Raw genomic sequence first — 20,577 nt, forward strand, 5'->3', positions numbered from 1 at the left:
ATGAAAATGATTAGCATGAAGAATGCTATCTAATGATCTAGGGAAAATTCAAATCTAATAGTGTGTGACATATGGAATGATGGTAGAATGCCTCAAAATGCATAAATGGCATAAGTTATGAAGGCGAAGGAAAACCTAGAAGACTAGATTTTGTCACACGAATCTATACGACTAATGACAACATAAACAAAGATAGGAAAATGAGAGTACATGGTGGGGTGAATACCCAGCCCCAAACAAAATTTTGAATAGGAAGAAAATTTTTTGTTGTGGTGAAAATGTGGGTTTTTTAAAGTCAGATACCCTAGACTTTCTAATCTATCTAATATTTATGGATTTATAAGTTTTTTTATTTTTATTTTTTTTAAATAAGATTTTTGAAAGCAAATAACAAAGTAATTAAATAAATGTAAATCACTCCATAGAGAAACACTACTCAAAAGAAACGAGAAAAAGTGCAAGATTAGAATATGTGAATTACATGAACGTGGACTAAGGATCCGACACTTACAACTGCACACTCCGAAAGGAGGGTCCGATTACCTTTATGGAGCACTTCCAAAATATAGAATATGGATAGGAAGTACACCAAACATAGAAGGTCAATCCTCATAAATAAGGTCCTGTAGAAGTGTTTCTTTTACAGTAGGCGAACTTAGTTTGTGGAAGTGTTTTAAGCGTTGGCCATTTACTTGAAAGATATTGTTGTACTTGAGATTTACCAAGGTGATTTCCCCTTGCGGGGTTACATTAGTAACCAGAAAAGGTCCGGACTAGCGTGTTTTTAACTTCCCAAGAAAAACATGCAAACGTGAGTTATATAGTAAAACTTTTTAACCAAGATCAAACTCTTTACCCAAAATACTTTTATCATGAATATGTTTCATGTTAGCTTTATAATCCTTCGCTATATCGTAAGAATCGCTACGGATTTCTTCAAGCTCATTTAATTGTAATTTGCGCTTGACACCAGCTGCGTTAATGTTAAAATTTAAACTTTTAATAGCCCATAAGGATATTCTACCTCAACAGGCAAGTGACAAGGTTTACCAAAAACTAACTGGGAAGGGGACATACCAATAGGTGTTTTAAAAGCCGTTCTATATGCCCATAAATCATCTGTTAGGCATCTAGACCAATCTTTCCTATCAGGATTAACTGTTGTTTCTAATATTTTTTTTTTAATTTTCCTATTGGACACCTCTACTTGACCATTAGTTTGAGAATGATACGGAGTTGGCACCCTATGTGTAACTCCATATTTCTTGACTAAAGCTTCAATAACTCTATTACAAAAGTGTTTTCCTCCATCACTAATGATGACCTTAGGTATGCCGAAACGTGAGAAAATATACTCCTTCATAAATAAAACTGCCGTTTTATGGTCATTATTACGACAAGTCATGGCTTCAATCCATTTAGAAACGTAGTCTATAGCTACAAGAATATAAATTAAACCATGCGAGACAGGAAACAGACCCATGAAATCAATTCCCCAGACATAAAAAATTTCCACTATGAGAATGGGATTTAGGGGCATAATATTACGTTGAGTAATACGACCAAGTTGTTGATATCTTATGCACGCTTTACAGTGTGCATGGACATCTTGAAATAGGGTTGGCCAATAAAAACCTCATTGAAGAACTTTAGCAGCTATTTTCTTTCCACTAAAATGATCCCCGCATGATTGTTCATAGCAGAAGGATAAGACTTCATTATGCTCCCACTAGGAAATACAACGACGAATTATCTGATCCGCACAATATTTAAAAAGGTAGGGTTCATCCCAGTAGTAAAATTTAACTTTTGCTAAAAATCTTTTACGTTCATTTCTAGACCATAAATCCAGAATTATGTCAGACATTAAAAAGTTGACTATGTCTGCATACCAAGGTGCTGAAAAAATAGAATGAAGGTTCTCATCCGGAAAAGAATCAGAGATCGATTCGGAATCACTGTCATCCTCATTACTTAACCTAGATAAGTGATATGTAACTACATTTTCAACTCCTTTTTTATCCTTAATTTCTAAAGTATATTCATTTAGGAGAAGAATCCAACAGATCATTCTCTGCTTAGCATCCTTCTTTGCGAGAAGGTACATAAGCGCGACATGGTCTGTATAGACGATGGTTTTAAAACCAACTAAGTAGGGGCGGAACTTATCTAAGGCATAAACAACAGCTAGAAATTCCTTTTCAGTAGTAGTGTAATTACGTTGAGCATCATTTGAGGTTTTACTAACATAACAAATTACAGTGGATTTATTATCTAACTTCTATTTTAGCACAACACCAATGGCATAATCACTGGCATGGCACATGAGTTCGAAAGGTTTAGACAAGTTTGGTGGTTATGTGATAGGTGCAGAGGTTAGAGCGGCTTTTAGAATTTCAAAAGCCTATTTGCAATCATGATTAAAATAAAAAATGGCATCTTTTAAAAACAATTGTGTTAAAGGTTTAGCTATTTTTGAAATTTTTTTTATAAAACGTCTATAGAAACCTGCATGGCCTAGAAAGGCTCTAATGTCTCGTACAGTACGTGGTATAGGCAGAGACGCTATTTTATCAATCTTAGCTTTATCTACTTCAATTCTATTTTTAGAAACAATATGACCTAACACTATACCTTTTGTTACCATAAAATGACACTTTTCCCAGTTTAAGACTAAATTCTTTTCCTGACACCTTTTCAAAACTTTAGTAAGATTTGAAAGACAATCTTCAAAGGAAGGCCCATGAATGGAAAAATTATCCATAAACACTTCCATGAACTTCTCCACCATGTCACTAAAAATATGAAGCATACAACGCTGGAAGGTATCAGGTGCGTTACAAAGGCCAAAGCACATTCTTTTATATGCATACGTACCAAAGGGACATGTGAATGTAGTCTTCTCTTGGTCATCAGGATCAATAATAATCTGGAAATAGCCAGAGTAGCCATCTAAAAAGCAGTAATAAGAATGGCCGGCTAGACGTTCAAGCATTTGGTTGACAAAGGGTAAAGGAAAGTGATCCTTACGTGTCATAGCATTAAGTTTCCTATAATCAATACAAATCCTCTACATTATAGGCACTCGGGTGGAAACTAACTCTCCCTCGGTATTACGTATGACTGTAACACTTGCTTTCTTAGGGACTACATGAACTGGGCTTACCCACTGACTATCTGAGATGGGGGTATATAATGCCAGCATCGAGTAATCTCAAAACTTCCGCTTTAACTACCTCTTTCATGGTAGGGTTTAGACGACATTGTGGCTCACAGAAGGTTTTTGCATTATCTTCCAAATGTATGCGGTGTTTGCATACGCTAGGGTCAATACCCTTAATATCGTCTAAAGACCAACCAATCGTAGAACGATGTTCGCGAATAACCTTAATCAAATATGCCTCTTCAGCAGCAGATAACTGAGATGATATAGTAATCGGATGAGTTTCATCTGGATCTAGATGAATGTACTTTAACTCAGTAGGAAGAGGTTTAAGATCAAGGGTGGGAGGAGTGGGAATGAAGGATTCAAGAGGGTTTTCCTCCTCTACAACGCAGATTTGGTTAGTAATGAGTTCTTCAAACTCAGGAGCTCAATCTATAAATGAGTTATGGATATGAGTAGATTCTAAGAGGGCATTTACTTCTTGGATGTAAGAATCCTCAGTATTGCCAAAGGAAAGAAATTGGTGATCTGGTTTCCTGGAAAAGTTTGTTAAAATATTCTTTAGCGAGACTTTATATCATGCTAATTTCTCCATCTTTAGTCGTGTCTGATGTATGTTGCATCATCTTAAAAACATTTACTTCAACAACAAGATTTCCAAGGGAAATGGACATCAAACCATCGCGACAATTGATGAGGGCATTGGCAGTTACCAAGAATAGACGCCCGAAGATGATAGGAACAGAGTCGTGAGCGACTTCTGTGTCTAATATAACAAAATCGGCTGGATAATAGAAGTCTTGTACTTTAACAAGAGTACTTTCAACTATGCCCTTAGGATACTTAATCGAACGATCGGCTAACTGCAAAGTCATTTAGTCGGTTTTAGATCATGTATACCTAGTTGTTTGTAAAGGTAAAATGGGAGTAAGTTAACACTCGCTCCTAGATCTAGAAGAGCAGTTGTAGTGAAAGTATCGCCTAAGGTGCATTGTACAGTCGGACGACCAGGGTCCTTGTACTTAACGATTATGTTGTGTTCAGATAAAGAAGGATACTATTCTGTTAAAAATGTTTCTTTAGGTATATTTGTTTTCCTCTTTGTGGTGCACAAATCTTTAAGAAACTTAGCGTGTTTTAGAAGGCGTTCTGTAGCTTCGAGGAAAGGTCGGTTTATAGTTAAATTTTTGAAAACTTCCATAATCTTGTCAAAATTATCGTCCTTCTTTAGCATGGCTAGTCTCTGGGGAAACGACGGTTTTTTCCTATATTTAATATAAAGGTCAATATGAGTATTTCCCTTTTCTTTAAGTGTTGTCGGTTTCCCCTTAGGTTATGGTTTAACTGGTACTTCTACAATGGTAGGATCTTCAGTTTCTACTATGGTATCTAGTAACGTTACTTTATCTTTTTCAGTTTGTGGAGAATCCTCAGGCATAATTACATTGTTGTCAACTACTTTCCCAGAACAGAGAGTAGTTACGGCCTTTAATTCTGCTTGTATTAAATTTTCATTACCAGGATTACCGATTAATTCAGAGGCTGTGTTTGTTGTTTTTGGATTAGGTACAGGTTGACCTAGAAACATGCCTTTTTGTTGGGTCTTTTCTTGGTTTAGTTGTTGGATGGATTGTTGAATTGCTAGTAATATATGTTGTTGAGCTTGCATGTATGCATCGAATCTATCAGGTAAGGCAGGTTGAGTTTGCACTTGTTGTGTAACAAGAACTATCTCACGTTGATTATTACCTGGTGGATTTTGATAGTTGTTATTAACCGTGACTAAACTTCTATTATTATTATTATAATTGTCTTGCCCTTGTCCTTGTCTAGGTTGATATTAGTTGTAGTTGTTGGTGGACCTAACATTTTGGTTATTAAAACCTGGAGGTGTTGCTTGTTGGTGTTTATTATGCCAAGTAAAATTAGGATTTTGTCTCCAAGGTGCGTTAGGTATATTAAAAACACAAACATCTTATATCTGTGGTAGTGGTGGTTGTTGTTCATAGACAAGAGGACAATAATGATCTGAATGCTCAAGGCTATAGCAGAAATTACAGTGAAGATAATTTATATTCATTACAGGAGTTGGTTTCACTTTTTGTTTATTTACAGAAAGGGCATCTACCTTACGAGTGAGGGATTCTATTAAATTTTTAAATTCAGGATCTGGTTTAACCTCAAACATACTGGCTGCCTAAGCTGTAGAAGAAGAAGAATTAATGGAGCAGGAGTAATCGTTACCTCCCCGGTTGTTACTTTTTTTAGATTGATTATCTAAAAAGTTTTATGCATCAGTGGCTCCTTTACTTAAGAAATTTCCTCCGTTCATGATATCTAAAGTCTCTTTATGATGTTGGAATAGGCTTTTGAAGAAGGCACGAACTAGTGTGTCTTTACTAAGATTATGATGTGGACATTCTACTAGAAGATCTATGAAATGATTCCAAGCCTCAGAAAAGGATTCTTGAGGCTTTTGTCGAAAGAAATGAATATGTGATAGCATTTCATCAGTCTTCTGTGGTGGGTAAAATTGTTCCATAAATAATTCTACTAGTTTTTCCAATGTGTCAACCGAGTTCGGTTTTTGTGCTGTTAGCCAGGCAGCTGCCTTATCAGCTAGGGTGAAAGGAAACACCCTGAGTTTTAATTGTTCAGGTTTTACGTTATGATGATGAAATATAGTAAGAACTTGTTGTATCCTACGCAAATGTTGATAAGGTTTCTCATGGTCTAAACCATGGAAAACAATTAGCAGATTAAATATATTTGGGGGGATTCTAAAATCTCTCGTAGTATCTGCAAGATATATGCATGACTCAGGTCCATCGTTTAATGCTTTATAGAAATCAGAGAGGGGTCTCTCTGCTATTTCTTCACCCATTGCTACAGATGTAGTGATGGTGTGTGTGTGTGTGGTGATTGATGAATTTCTAGATAGGTGTTGATTTTTCCATCTACGATTAGCTAATATGGAAGGTTTATGCGTACCAGATCTTAATCTCATACAAGTCTTAAGTCTAATAGGCAAATCCTAACGAGCATGCAAAAATAGCATGATTATTACTAGAAAAAATATTATCCTCTTACAGTATAGTTGAGGATATGAAGAGGTGTTACCTGGAACATCCTTTCTACGTGTATAAATAGCACCTTCAACAGCCTTGAAGCACGTCTAGTGTTACTCAAACACTTATATAAGTAGGGATCCGGGTACACGAGTTAAATAGTGAAAAGGGTGTTACCTGGAGTTCCTTGCTACGCGTATAAATAGTTCCTTCAATAGCCTTGAAGCATGTCTAATATTACTCAAACACTTATACGAGTATGGATCCTAGTACACGAGTTGGGTTGTGAAGTCCTGTAAAAATTTTAACCTTATTAGTTGGATAATTTTTAGATTTAGGTTAAGTCTTCTAACTATGGGCTTCGTGTTGGGCCTGGATGTTAGGCCTATGGAACGGGTAGTGGTTGGGTTTATTTAATTTAACTAATATTAATTTTTTTGTAGTTTGTATCAAACCAATGGCTAGGTCACTTAAGAAACGAGGGAGGTTGTTCATGCAAGCACGTTCCTTAATTAGAGAACCCCGAGTTTTTCAGTTTGCTTAGACACCGTTTAAAATGAATGTTTAATTTTTAAATGATTTGCATTTTTGAGCATATGAATATTAATTTATGATAATGAGATAATAATCTAATTAAAATAAAAAACTGAAAAATAAATTAATTCAATAGGGCCTTGCTGGCTCGTTCAAGCGAGATGGTAGCGACAGCTTCGGTCGGGGGCAAATGTATGTAAGGCGCACTCTTTCGTAAAAAGTGAGACAGCAGCTTGATTTTTTTAGGGTTTGATCTCAGGAGAGCAGTGAGTTGGTTGCGCAACTCGTATGCTCTCCTGTAGTAGTAGAAAAAATAACCGAAATTACGAACAGTGATTCCAGTGTTTTGACAGTGAATAGTAGTACAAAAACAATTTTTTTGAACGAAAACGTGCGTAAATAAAACGAACTAGATGGCTAGCGGCGCCATTGACGTAATATCAAAATAGTATCTGAACTAGATGACAAGCGGTGTTAAAGAATGATGTTGAAATAGTAGAATGAAAGGTGAAAACAATATGTAAATACTCTCGAAATCCGTAGATCAAGAGAAGTAGTCGTGTTCGTCCACTCTAGTTGTACGTCATTACTTGGATGCACGTGTTGTGTTAAGTCAATAACCATTCTTAATATGAGAATAATAATTGGTAAAACAGTAGATAAAGATGTTGGAATCAGTAGATATAACACTAATTAAAAGGATTAGAAGGAGTTTAATCCACCAAGCAATTCGAATAACTATTGGTTAGCTATCGAATTGCCTATTTTTTTATCCATAGTGAATACCAAGTCCTCTCGGAACATGGATTCACTAGCTTAAAAGTCTAGCACCCCACAAATCTCTTTATGAGGATTCTAGACTCTAGTCCCTTGGTTATGAGTCTATCTCTAGAACTCACAACCAACGGACTTGACGCGCTTAAGCAAAACGATAGAAAACTAATAACTACACATCTTCACTTGGCTTTTTAAACCCCCTCAATGGGGGTTTAGCCTAGTTTCATTGAATGTTTAACTAATAAACAATAAGAGGGAGACAAGAAAATAGAGAACGAGAATTAAAAACTACACTAAAAGCTTTTTATTGATTGGGAAAATGGAGGCTACAAACTACTTAATTAAAACTAGAGAGAAGAAAAGCAACTAAGCTACAACTATAACTAATGGGAACTAAGACTAAAAAACTAGGACCTCTCTTGTTAAGTCTTAGGCCTCTCTATATAGGAGAGGGTTAGGGTTACATATTTTCGTGCATGGGCTGAGAAGGGGGACTTTGAGCCTCTTAAGTGAGCCCAAAGTCCATCAGGTTAACCTTAAAGAGACTATAACTGCTGGAAATGCCTCCCATGCCATTTCGTCCATTTTTATAGCTCTGAATGGGGCATGGCCAGGTCCATTCGAAAGCTGGTTCTGAGATGGTTGTTTTGAGATAAAGTTGGCCCAATTCTGAGTCCCGAGTCCAAGGATTGGCCTTTCGAAGTTTGTTGACTTTTCTGCTCCTTTTCTACCTAGATTGACTTTGACTTTCCAGTTTTGTATGGGCTTGAAAAAGGCTTTTCTCTATGATTCTTGGGTTTTAGTAGATGAACTTCTTTGGCAATAATCTTGACTCGTTTTCCATGCTAAAATGGTGTCTTTAGTCACATAATCAGTTTTACGTCCTGAAATGCACGAAAACATGAAAACAATATTAACTTATATTTATTTTGAATACATGATAAGAGCCCAAAACTATAGTTTTAACCCCTTAATAATACTACTTTTAGACTAATTATGCAAGTAATAAATAAGAGTTAATGCTAATTACGTGCTTTTATGTATTTCAGGCATGAAACTCAATTATGTGCAAAAATGTGCCACTTTGGCGATATAAAGGAGCAAAGGGTTGGTTGCTATGAAGTTCTGTGATAAAGGCCAAGATGCAAGGAGACAAAGCCTTTATGAAGCCTGACCAAAAGCTGAAAAGTCAACACGGGCAGAAATAGTATACAAGTCAACAGAACTTCCGAAGACCATATCTTTGGACTCAGGCCTCGGATTTGGGCCTACCTTACGTCAAAACGACCGGCTCGGAAAGAGCTTTCCAATGGTCTAAGCCTTGACACAATCTGAGGAGCAGAAGTGAATGAAAAGTCAGCCGAAGTCAAAGCCAGCTGAAACGGGCTCCGTGGACTGAAGAAATTGGGATTTGGGCTCGATTTTCCGGCCCAAAATATGAGGCCTCAGCCCATGCACGAAATTGTGGATCTGGTCTCCTTCTTTACATAAAACAAGACTTAGCTCTTAAGAAAGATATAGTAAGATAGCTTAGAATAAAAAGTAGCCATTAGAATAGCTTGTAAATCTAGTTTTTGAATTTCAATTAGTAATTAATTAGTTTCATTCCTTGTTTTAGATTAATTATTTGAATCATTGTTCTTCATTCATTAGATAAATAAAATAGTAGTTCTTGTTAATTTCGATTTTTGTCATTTAAATTTGTTTAGATCTAATTTCAATTATTGTTTGGTATTCATTTCCTAGTTATTAATTTTGATTTCAATTCTTGAGTAGTTAGATTAGTAAAGTTCAAATCTTTATATTATGTCTAGTTTTAATTCAATTGGAAATGATAGTTTGATGAATCAAGGCTAAACCTCCATTAGAGGGATTTGATAAAGCCTTGATGAAAATTTGATTGTATAGTATAGAATCGTTGTAAGAATCTATTCCACTCTAGAAGGTCGTTGATTCGCTATGAGAATGGGTGGACGACCTCACATGCTAGTTATGAATTGGTAGAAATGTCATGTATAATTAGGGATTAGAACGACCAATTCTTACCGTAAGAACGTAAGAATTAGTTTACAACAAATCTATGCTAGTTTATTAAGTTGGATTTAAGGTGGAATCAAATTCCCCTAATTCTTTATCTAGATTTAACTCTTATCATTCTGTCATTCCGTTATTTGTATCTTGTTATTTGAATTCACATCGTAGTATAAATTCCCTTCGTAAATCTCTTATTGACCTTGGATAGACCATCAATTGTAGAAAACTTTAATGCTAAAGAACTAGGAGTGGAACGAATCTTCTATTCCAACTCTACGTCAATAGGATCGATAGTGGAAAACAAATATCTTTGATAATCATGAGTATAGTCAAGTTTTAGTTTTACTTGCATTTAGAGTTTCATCGCTTTTTTCATTAGTAAAACTATCATTTTACGTAATATCAAATGGCACCGCTGCCATCTTAGTACTCTTTAGTCTTATTTTCTTTAGAATTGATAGTTTTTCAAAGTCCCATAACTCACCCACCCTTGTTTGATTCTCACTGTGGTTGTCTGTTTTAGCACTGAAATTTTCCTCTAAAAATCACTCGGAGCGCGACCGTGCCCTGGGCAAGCCAAATTAAAGCGCACCCTGCGCCCAAACGCCTGTAATTCCATCTTTTGGCTAAGCGCGACCTGCGCCCTGCCAAGGCAAAACACGAGCGCAACCCGCGCCCACACGCCTGGAATTCCACTTTTTGCCTGAGCACGACCTACGCCCTACCAAGGCTAACTTGGAGCGCGACGTGCACCCACACGCCTGGAACTCCAGCTTTACCTGAGCGTGACCTGCGCCTAGCCTAGGCCTATTCTGAGCGTGACCGTGCCCTCTGCTGAAACTGCCCGATTTCCACAGGTTTGATTCAAACTTCCATTTCTTTAAGATTTTCAGTGTTCTAACTTGTTATATACACTGAGCACGCGTAAACAAGACGCTATTTATAAGTGAAGCAAGGAGGCTTTCAGGTACTCTTTTCTTCCACACCTTGCATCTTCTGTTAGAGGTTCATACTAGCATATCAGGATTGTTTGGAGTGTTGTTGTGTTTCATTAAGATTGGTCTTAGCCTTGCATGAGATTAAGGTCAGGCCGAAGAAAAACGCCTAACGTAATTAACCAACAACGGCAACAAACAAGTCTTTCTAGTATACCACTCACTACACCTCTAGCTAGCATACCACACACCATACCTGAAATAATGGCTGAAGAAAGAGAGTCTCCTCTCTCGGACTTTTACAAAGCCTTGAACGATAGCCCTAAATCTTGCATCGTTCTATCAGGCCCAGTGGGGGATTTCCGAATCCCCCCAAATATATTTAATTTATTACCCGTTTTTCATGGGTTAGACCATGAAAAGCCTTATCAGCACATGCGTAGGATTGACCAAGTCCTTACTACATTCCACCATCCTACGATTGGTGTTTAACAAATTAAACTAAGGATATTTCCCTTCACCTTAGCCGATAAGGCGGCGTCTTAGTTAATTGCCCAAGCATCTAATTCTATGGGCTCGTGGGCTAAACTTGTTCAACTATTCCTGGAACATTTTTACCCACCACTGAAGACCAATGAAATGCTTTCCAAGATTCATTTCTTTCAACAGAATTCTCATGAATCATTTTCAGAGGCTTGGAATCGTTTCACCAATCTACTTATAGAGTGTCCACATCATAACCTCGCGAAAGACACGTTAGTTCATGCCTTTTTCAAGGGACTTCTAAACCACCATAAAGAAGTCCTTGACATAATGAATGGGGGTAGTTTCTTAAGTAAAGGAGCTTCGGAGGCTTATAAATTTTTAGAAGATCAAACTAAGCGTAATAATAAGCGGGGGTAGTGACGATATCTCCCGCAACGCTAGTTCTTCTACAACAGTAAAGGCCACCTGTATATTTGAGATGAAACCCGATCCGGAACTTAAAAATTTAATAGAATCTCTAACTAAAAAGGTAGAGGCTATTTCTATTCAACAAACACTGATCCCTATCATGAATGTCAACACCAATTCATGTAATTTCTGTTTGAGTCCAGAGCATCCCGACTCCTATTTTCCTTTTGCCCATGAGCAACAACAGTCACAACAAGATAATGTTTGCTCGATTAATAGTTTTCCTGTTCCTAACGCCCCTTGGAGACAACATCCCAACTTCAGTTGGAGAAATAATCAACAAGTAACACCTCCAGGGTTTAATAATCAAAATGTTAGGGAAGCAAACAATTATAACCGAGCTCCACCACGATAAGGACAAGGTCAGGGTAATTATAATAATTATAACAACCAAGCACAACCACGACAAGGTCAAGCACAAGGTCAGGGTAATTATAATAATTATAATAATAATAATTATAGTTCTAATAGAGGTATCGTTCTGGTAAATAACAACTATCAAAATCTAACCATTAATAATTAACGTGACATAGTCCCTGTCACACAACCTAAAGCTAACACTCTTCCACAACCGGATCATTCCAATACCTTTATGCAATCTCAACAACAGATTTTATAAGCCATCTAACTTTCCTTACAGCAGTTAGCTCAAGAGAAAGTGCAACCCAAAGGTGTGTGATAAGCGCATAAATATTACAGTATTCACGCTCAATTTTATATTAGTTAGTTCGTTTAATTTATTCGTTTGATTTAGTTAGTGTATTTTCAGTGATTTCACAGGAATTGGACTTAACATGATTAAAAGTGTGGAAACTGTCAAGATTCAGGATGTCAGTACATGAGTTTCGTTCTTGTAGTTTAATTTGGTTTGCCTGACAGGGTGGTGCAGTTTAGTGGAGGTGCCCGAAACAGTATTGGTAAACTTTAGTTGGGCTTGTGAATATTGGGCTAAGGAAAGAATAGAAGACAAAAAGGAATTAAATGGAAATGGGCCCATGGCTTATGGGCTTAAGTAACTAGAAGCTATTCTCTCTCACTCACGTGCCTTACTAAAAGCCATAACATTCATGTCCACCCGAGAAGTACCATAGCAGCCCTTAGTTCCTTCTCCAGTTTCAAATTCATGCCATCGCGAATAAAATCCCGAAAACCCCGCCGATTTTATCCGGACCAAAAGAGAACCTTTCCAAAGACAAAAAAAGAAGCTACTGATCCCATACCAAAAGGAGGGAGTTTCCTTTTCAGGAGGATGCTCGCGAATAAGGGCAGAAGACAGCAGTGAAAGGGGGTCGTTCTTGGCTGGGAAAAACGTAGAACACAGCAGTGAAGGAAGGCTCTTGGCTGGTGCTGGAACGCAAGGGAAGCAGAGAATAGAGGGCGGCTCTTGGCTGAAAAGGCAGGAGGAAAGACAGTAGTGAAAGGGCTGGAGAATATGGAACGCAAGGGAAAAATCAGAAAAGCCAGAACACCGAACCCAGACTCACAACAGTATCGGTTTTGTTAATGGCTTTATTTTCTTTTGATATCATTTGTTTACTGGCGCATTATTTCCCATGTGTAACTAAATTATTTCTAGAGGCGATGAAACCTTAGATCGATATGGATGTTTGATATTTGATATTTGGTATTCCCCAATTGTTTTTAATGATTTAATTCTTCTTTGAACTTCGTGATTAATATTACTATTATTTCTTTCACCGTTTACGTGATGCATTTTCGGTAGTTTGAATAGGAGATTATTAATCAAGCTTGGAATAATTGTTAGTATTAAATCGTTTGATTGTTTGTCTTTGTAAGAAGACAAATAATGCTTTGGGTTTGATCTTTAGGCGAGTAAGGAGATAATTTTTGCGAAGAAAAAGTACAACAAGAATTGTAACGATAATATCATCGAGAAAGCATTTGATTATCATCGATTTCTACTCAGAAATATATAACTGGAATACCAAAGGTTAAGTCGATAGTGTCTATAAAGATTTAAGGTGGATTCGATAGTCCTAGAATTCCCTCCACTTAGCAGACCCCTATCATTTAGTTTAGTTCCGTTTTAAGCCGTAGTTAAGTAAAATAGTTTTAGTAGTAATCAATTCAAATCAACAAATATTGTTCGAATTAGGATAAGTAATATTTTAGTATTCAATTGTTTCTAAACAGCAATCCCTGTGGGATCGACCTCGTTCTTGTGCACCTATTACGATAGACCTCGTGCGCTTGCGAGTATTAGTATAAGTAAAATAGGATTTAATTAGCCTGTTTATTTAGGCCGGTTAATTTCCTATCAAGTTTTTGGCGCTGCTGTCGGGGATTGTAGTAGTACAATTGAGTTTTATAGTTTTATTTATCGTGATTCGTAGTTTAAGTTTAGTCGTAGATATATTATTTCATAGTTTACGTGTCTAATTTTAGTTATTTTTGCAGATAATTAAGCATAGATTTCTTCTTACAAGGGATAGTCGTGATTTTGTTGTGGACGTTGTGAAGTTGCTTGTTGTCGTCACCCGGCGTCGCAAGTAGCCCTCGAAGGCTCACGCCGGAGGTACGTCTTTTTCCTTTGTGGGGTTGAATTTTGTTTGTTTCGTGGGTTGTGCTTGTGTTTATTGTTTCTTACATTTAGGAAGGTTATATCACATTGACCAGCCTTAGGCATCTTGCATTAGGACAGGCTTTAGCCCGCTCACTAGGAAAACCTTTTTTACGCGTGGATCGAGTGACGGTGCTTTTTGCACAAGAACTGGGAATCATGTGATTTGGGTTTAGGAGCAAATATATATTAAACAAGTTTTAAAATTCAATCTGGGTTGTAATTTTTGTTTGGTATTGTTTGTGTGAATTGTCTACATATTTTATTAGAGTCTTAGGTTTTAGAAGTAGTTTATAGTAGTAACTCGGTCTGATAACACACCTGTTACACCGTTTGATCCTGAGATTGAACGCACTCTCCTTAGGAGAAGTAGGCATCCCGAATTAGAGGTACCCGAAACTTTTGTTGGCAATACACCAATTTTTGCTGACATGGAGGGTAATAACAATAACGTGGTTGCCCAAGTACCTAGATCTATTAAGGAATATATATATCCTACTAGGACAACCCGACCATCTTGCATCGTTCCCCCTGCAACTAATGCTAATCACTTTGAGTTGAAGCCCAATCTGCTGGGGCTCCTTCCTAAGTTTAGGGGAACGGAAGAGGAAGACCCATATCTTCATGTGAGGGAATTTGAGGATATTTGTGGAACTATTAAGCTTCAACAATTTAGTGACGAAGTTATAAAATTAAAATTGTTCCCATTTTCTCTTAAAGAAAAAGCAAAGAGTTGGTTTCACACTCTCTCATCGAATTCCATAACGGGATGGGAAAAGTTATGCATTGTGTTTTTAAAGAACTTTTTCCCTAATCATAAGGCGACTGCTTTTAGAAAAGACATGTCATCTTTTTGCCAAACTGATGGAGAGTCATTATGGAAGTGTATGGAGAGGTTTAAGGACATGCTCTTGCAGTGTCCTAACCACGGCCTAGAGAACGGTAGGCTAGTGCAGATTCTCTATGAGGGTCTCGATTTTAATTCTAAGGCTATGATTGAGACCATGAGTACTGGGGATTTCTGTGATAAGACTGTAGAAGAAGCGTGGACCTTTTTAGAAGAAGTCTCTGAGAAGGTCCAGCAATGGGAAACTAGTCGTGAGCCTAAGAAGGTGGCTAGTAGTACTACTACACAGATGGGTTTGTTCCGCGTTGACAAGGAATTCGACACGAACGCTAGGATGGCCGCTTTAATTAGAAGAGTTGAAGCTCTCGAGCTAGAAAAAGAGACAAAGTCTCTAGCTCCAGTTACCAATGTTGAAGTCCCTGGGTGTCTATTGTGTGAAAGTCTTGATCACGTTATAGATAATTGCCCTGGTGTAAATGCACAAGTCAATGCTTTTAATTCATACCAAAAGCCAGGCAATAATCCTTTTTCTAACACATATAACCCTGGATGGCGTAACCATCCCAATTTGTCTTGGTCTAAAGGTATACATCAGGGAGGCCCCGTGGTTAACTCAAACCTAGTACCACAGTATGCACCTCAACCACCTAAACTTTCACCTATAGAAGAGGCCATTGCTCAATTAACACAAAACACCATGAAATTCCAGGACACAACGCAACAGTTTATGCAAGCCAGTCAAACAGCTACTCAGGATAATGCTCAAGCCATTAGGAAGATTGAAATCACCATAGGTTAAATTGCTAATACTTTGAATGAGAGGGACAAGGGCAGGTTTCCTAGTCAACCAGTAGCTAATCCGAGGAGTCAGTTGGAAATAAGTTCTAACGTAAGCCAGGCTAACCAGGAGCAAGCCAAGGCTATCACTGTTCTTAGGAGTGGAAAACATGTTGATAATAGGGTTGAGATGTCTAAGGATCTTTGGTCGAGATCGACCCTATAGAGTGTGGCGAGGGAGAGGAGAGAGGGTGAGTGAATCTAATAGCCATAATACTTCTAGGAAGGGTGTAGAACCTCCTACTGCTGTGGAGACTAACCCTGTGCCATCTTATATACCTAAAGCTCCTTTTCCCCAACGTTTGATTCAGGCTAAGAAAGGTTCTAATCTTAATGAAATAATGGAAATGTTTAAACAAGTTCAAATAAATATTCCGTTACTTGATGCTATAAAACAAGTTCCTTCCTATGCCAAGTTTCTTAAAGATTTGTGTACACAAAAACGTAAGTTGAATGTGCACAAGAAAGCTTTCCTAACTGAGCAAGTGAGTTCTATTATCCAAAACCAAACTCCACCTAAGTTTAGAGATCCAGGATGCCCTACTATTTCTTGTGTTATTGGTGATCATATGATTGAGAAAGCATTACTTGATTTAGGAGCTAGCGTTAATTTGTTGCCTTATTCAGTTTATTTACAGCTTGGTCTTGGTAAGTTGAAACCTACATCAATTACTCTTCAATTGGCAGATAGGTCTATTAGGATTCCACGTGGTGTTGTTGAGGATGTTTTGATTCAGGTTGATAAATTTTATTTCCCTGTTGACTTTGTTGTTCTGGATACACAACCTGTTCAAGATCATAAACATCATATTCCGGTCATTTTAGGTTGTCCCTTTTTAGCCACTTCTAATGCTATCATTAACTGTCGTAATGGAGTGTTAAAACTTTCTTTTGGTAATATGACTACAGAACTTAATGTATTTAATGTGGGTCAAGAACCTCCTGAACCTGATGATTTTTGGGACGTTAATCTTATTGATAGTATAGTTCACAAGACTTTCTTGGAGAGTTATTCTGATGACCCTCTTGAGTCTTGTTTAACTAATTCTGGTAGTGGTTGTGATGTGGATGATGTAATTTGTGAAGTTAATGCATTGCTGGATGCAACCCCAATTTTAGAAACTGATACGTTGAGAGCCATAATAGAGCACCTGACTCCATCTGAGTCTACCCCAGTCTCTTCTATAGAGAGTCCTCCTAAGCTAGAGTTGAAACCATTACCTGATACTCTTAAGTATGTTTTTCTGGGACCTGATGATTCTTTGTCGGTTATTATTGCTTCTAATTTGGATAATGAACAAGAAGGTAAATTGATTAGGGTTCTTAAAGAGCATAGAGCAGCTTTAGGGTGGAATATTGCTGATATTAATGGTATAAGCCCAACTGATTGTATGCATCATATCCATCTTGAGAAGGATGCTAAACCAACCCGTGAGTTTCAAAGACGGCTTAATCCTAACATGAAAGAAGTAGTGAGAGCCGAGGTTCTCAAGTTGTTAGATGCGGGTATCATTTATCCCATTTCTGATAGTAAATGGGTGAGTCCTGTTCAGGTTGTCCCTAAAAAGTCTGGGCTTACAGTAGTTAAGAATGTGAAAGGCGAGTTAGTTCCCACCCGTATGACTACCGGATGGCGTTTTTGCATTGACTATCATAAGTTGAATTTGGCTACTAGGAAAGATCACTTTCCTCTTCCGTTTATTGACCAGATGCTCAAGAGGTTAGCCGGTCATAAATATTATTGTTTTCTTGATGGTTATTCCGGTTATTACCAAATATGTATTATCCCTGAGGATAAAGAAAAGACTACTTTTACTTGTCCTTTTGGAACTTTTGCCTATCGTCGTATACCTTTTGGATTATGTAATGCACCTGGTACCTTCCAGCGATGCATGCTTAGTATTTTTTCTGATATGGTAGAAAGGTTTCTTGAGGTGTTTATGGATGACTTCTCAGTATTTGGGGATTCTTTTGATGAAGGTTTGCACCGTTTAGAATTAGTGTTAATTAGGTGCAAGGAGAAGAATCTTGTGTTGAATTGGGAGAAGTGTCATTTTATGGTCCAACAGGGTATTGTTCTTGGTCATATTGTTTCTAGTAAAGGAATTGAGGTCGATAAGGCCAAGGTTGATGTCATTTCTGGTCTTCCACCACCTAAGACTGTCAAAGATATTAGGTCATTCTTAGGTCATGCTGGATTTTATAGGCGTTTCATTAAAGACTTTAGCAAGATTTCACATCCCTTATGCAATTTACTTGGTAAGGATGTCACTTTTGTCTTTGATGAAGATTGTTTGAAAGCTTTTGAGAAGCTTAAGCATTTATTGACTACCGCTCCTATCATACAGCCTCCTGATTGGAGTGAGCCTTTTGAGTTAATGTGTGATACATCTGACTATGCAGTTGGGGCTGTTTTAGGTCAACGGTTTGACAAGTTGCCCCATGTTATTTATTATGCTAGTCGAACCCTTAATGATGCACAGATGAACTACACTACAACTTAGAAAGAGTTGTTAGCTGTTGTGTTTGCTTTAGACAAATTTAGGTCTTACCTCATAGGGTCTAAGGTTGTCGTGTTTACTGATCATTCGGCTTTGAAATATCTCCTTACTAAGAAGGATGCTAAAGCGCGGAAGGATGCTAAAGCGCGTTTGATTCGCTGGGTACTCTTGTTGCAAGAGTTTGATATAGAGATTAGGGATAAGAAGGGTACGGAGAACGTGGTCGCTGACCATTTGTCTAGACTTATAGTAGAATCTTCTACTGATATTTTGCCTGTAAATGAATCTTTTCCTGATGAGCAACTTTTTGTTATATCACAATCGCCTTGGTATGCGGATATTGTTAATTATCTTGTAACGAAACAGTTTCCCTCTCATTGGAGACAACAGGATAAATCTAAGTTTCTTGCTGAGGTTAGGAATTTTTTCTGGGATGATCCATACTTGTTTAAGTCATGCCCTGACCAGATTGTTAGGAGATGTGTCTCGAGAGTGAGTCTCATAGTATTCTCTCTTTTGCCATGACCATGCATGTGGTGGTCACTTTGTTCCTAAAAAGACGGCTCTGAAGGTTTTGCGGTGTGGTTTTATTGGCCTACTCTATTTAGGGATGCACATGAGTTTTGTTTGAATTGTGATAGATGCCAGCGTACAGGTAATATTTCCCATAGGAACATGATACCTCTTTCCCCTATTTTAGTTGTGGAGCTTTTTGATGTATGGGGTATAGACTTCATGGGTCCTTTCCCTCCTTCCTTTGGTTATCTTTATATCCTTGTTGCCGTGACTATGTTTCTAAGTGGGTTAAAGGCGGTGCCATGTAAAACGAATGATCATAAAGTCGTAGTTAACTTTTTAAAATATAATATATTTTCTCGTTTTGGTGCGCCTCGTGCAATTATAAGTGATAATGGTACTCATTTTACACAATCGAGCATTTGAATCTTTAATGAAAAAGTACTCTATTACTCATAAGCTTGCTACCCCATATCATCCTCAAACTAGTGGCCAAGTAGAAGTATCTAATAGGGAGATTAAAGCGGATTTTAGAAAAGACTGCCGACCGACCGACCGTAAGGATTGGTCTCAACGTCTTAATGATTCTCTTTGGGCTTATAGAACTGCTTATAAGACTCCTATTGGTATGTCCCCTTATAGGCTTGTGTTTGGAAAGGCATGTCATTTGCCCAGTAGAATTGGAACATCATGCTTTTGGGCCATTAAAACGTTTAACCGATATGCATGCATAAAGGTTTGTTCACAACGTAAACTTCAGTTGAATGACTTAGCGAAGTTAAGGAATGAGGCATATGAGAATGCCAAGATTTACAAAGAGCGGACTAAGATTTTTCATGATAAATCTATTCTTGAAAAGTCTTTTGAACCTAATAAAAAGTTTTGCTATATAATTCTCGTTTGCGTCTTTTTCCCCGGTAAAAGTTACGTTCTAGGTGGACTGGTCCTTTCATTGTTAAAACTGTTTTTCCTCATGGTGCTGTTGAGATAGAAGATCCTACGGATGGTCGTGTGTTTAAGGTAAATGGTCAACGTTTGAAACCATACCTTGACGGTTTGGCCGGGCAGGATGTGGAAGAGGTAAGTCTGCTTGATCCTATTTATCATGACCGACATGTATCCGGCTTGTTGATAAGCCCACATAGCACTGATCAGTTGTGTGAAGCATTCGTCTGCTAGAGACGTTAACTGTAGCGCTTGTGGGAGGCAACCCATGTTTTTAGTATTTCCGGAAATTGCCGTAAAAACATTTTGGCAACTTTCCGATTCGTTTTAGCAACTTAAAACCTCTAAAAACTTCATTCATTCTACACTCACAACCCACACTACACCTAACTTCCATCTCTCACCTTTCACTCCCACGTTTCCCGTTGTTCTTCACCATTTTATTTCGTCAAAAAAAAAAAAAAAAAAAAACTTTGAGCGCGCCCGCGCCCAAGTTGAGCGACTCCGCGCCCAAAACAACATCTGTAAATCCAAAACTCGAAGCCCCGGCATAGCAGTGGGAGCGCACTCGTGCCCTGACCTCCGTGGACACGAAATTTTCCAGTTTTCTGAGGACTGGTCAGGTCGAACACCACTGAACTAAGCGAAGACGACCAAAAAGAGTTCGGTGAACAGGATGGAGCAATGAATATGGCCATAATAGTTGGGAATTTATTTTCCATTTTATTGTTCACATTTGCTCATTCTATATGCATGTTTTTATTTGTGGATGGTTGCGACACTAAGCCCAACAGTTGTGTGAAGCATTCGTCTGCTAGAGACGTTAACTGTAGCGCTTGTGGGAGGCAACCCATGTTTTTATTTTTGAGTCATGTGTACCTT

The 20,577-nt window shown here is 37.8% G+C and overlaps 2 protein-coding genes across 2 annotated transcripts in view; both read left to right on the forward strand.

The window, feature by feature from the left end:
- Positions 1-14,480: 14,480 nt before the first annotated feature.
- LOC147514316 (uncharacterized) lies at positions 14,481-18,759 on the forward strand. The gene is made up of 5 exons (XM_086592540.1): positions 14,481-15,690; positions 15,857-16,714; positions 16,820-17,271; positions 17,998-18,193; positions 18,413-18,759. Exons 1-5 carry the CDS (start codon positions 14,481-14,483, stop codon positions 18,757-18,759), a joined length of 3,063 nt encoding a protein of 1,020 aa, XP_086448666.1.
- A 116-nt stretch (positions 18,760-18,875) lies between these two features.
- LOC147514317 (uncharacterized) overlaps positions 18,876-20,577 on the forward strand; it is an 84,574-nt gene continuing 82,872 nt past the window's right edge. The window contains exons 1-2 of the mRNA XM_086592541.1: positions 18,876-18,889; positions 19,686-19,830. Coding sequence (XP_086448667.1) covers positions 18,876-18,889; positions 19,686-19,830 — 159 coding nt within the window. The remainder of the gene's footprint in view (positions 18,890-19,685; positions 19,831-20,577) is intronic.

Source organism: Coptis chinensis, chromosome 2 (genome assembly GCF_015680905.1).
Source record: "Coptis chinensis isolate HL-2020 chromosome 2, ASM1568090v1, whole genome shotgun sequence".
NCBI classification, from domain to species: domain Eukaryota; kingdom Viridiplantae; phylum Streptophyta; class Magnoliopsida; order Ranunculales; family Ranunculaceae; genus Coptis; species Coptis chinensis.

What these genes read in the sequence shown, in the direction of transcription:
- LOC147514316 (XM_086592540.1), top strand. Translation starts at nt 14,481, where the DNA reads ATGGAGGGTAATAACAATAACGTGGTTGCCCAAGTACCTAGATCTATT. An exon ending in GGACGTTAATCTTATTGATA is followed by an intron (nt 16,715 to 16,819) that starts GTATAGTTCACA and finishes TAATTTGTGAAG; the next exon opens with TTAATGCATTGCTGGATGCA. An exon ending in CCATGTTATTTATTATGCTA is followed by an intron (nt 18,194 to 18,412) that starts GTCGAACCCTTA and finishes TCTTGTTGCAAG; the next exon opens with AGTTTGATATAGAGATTAGG.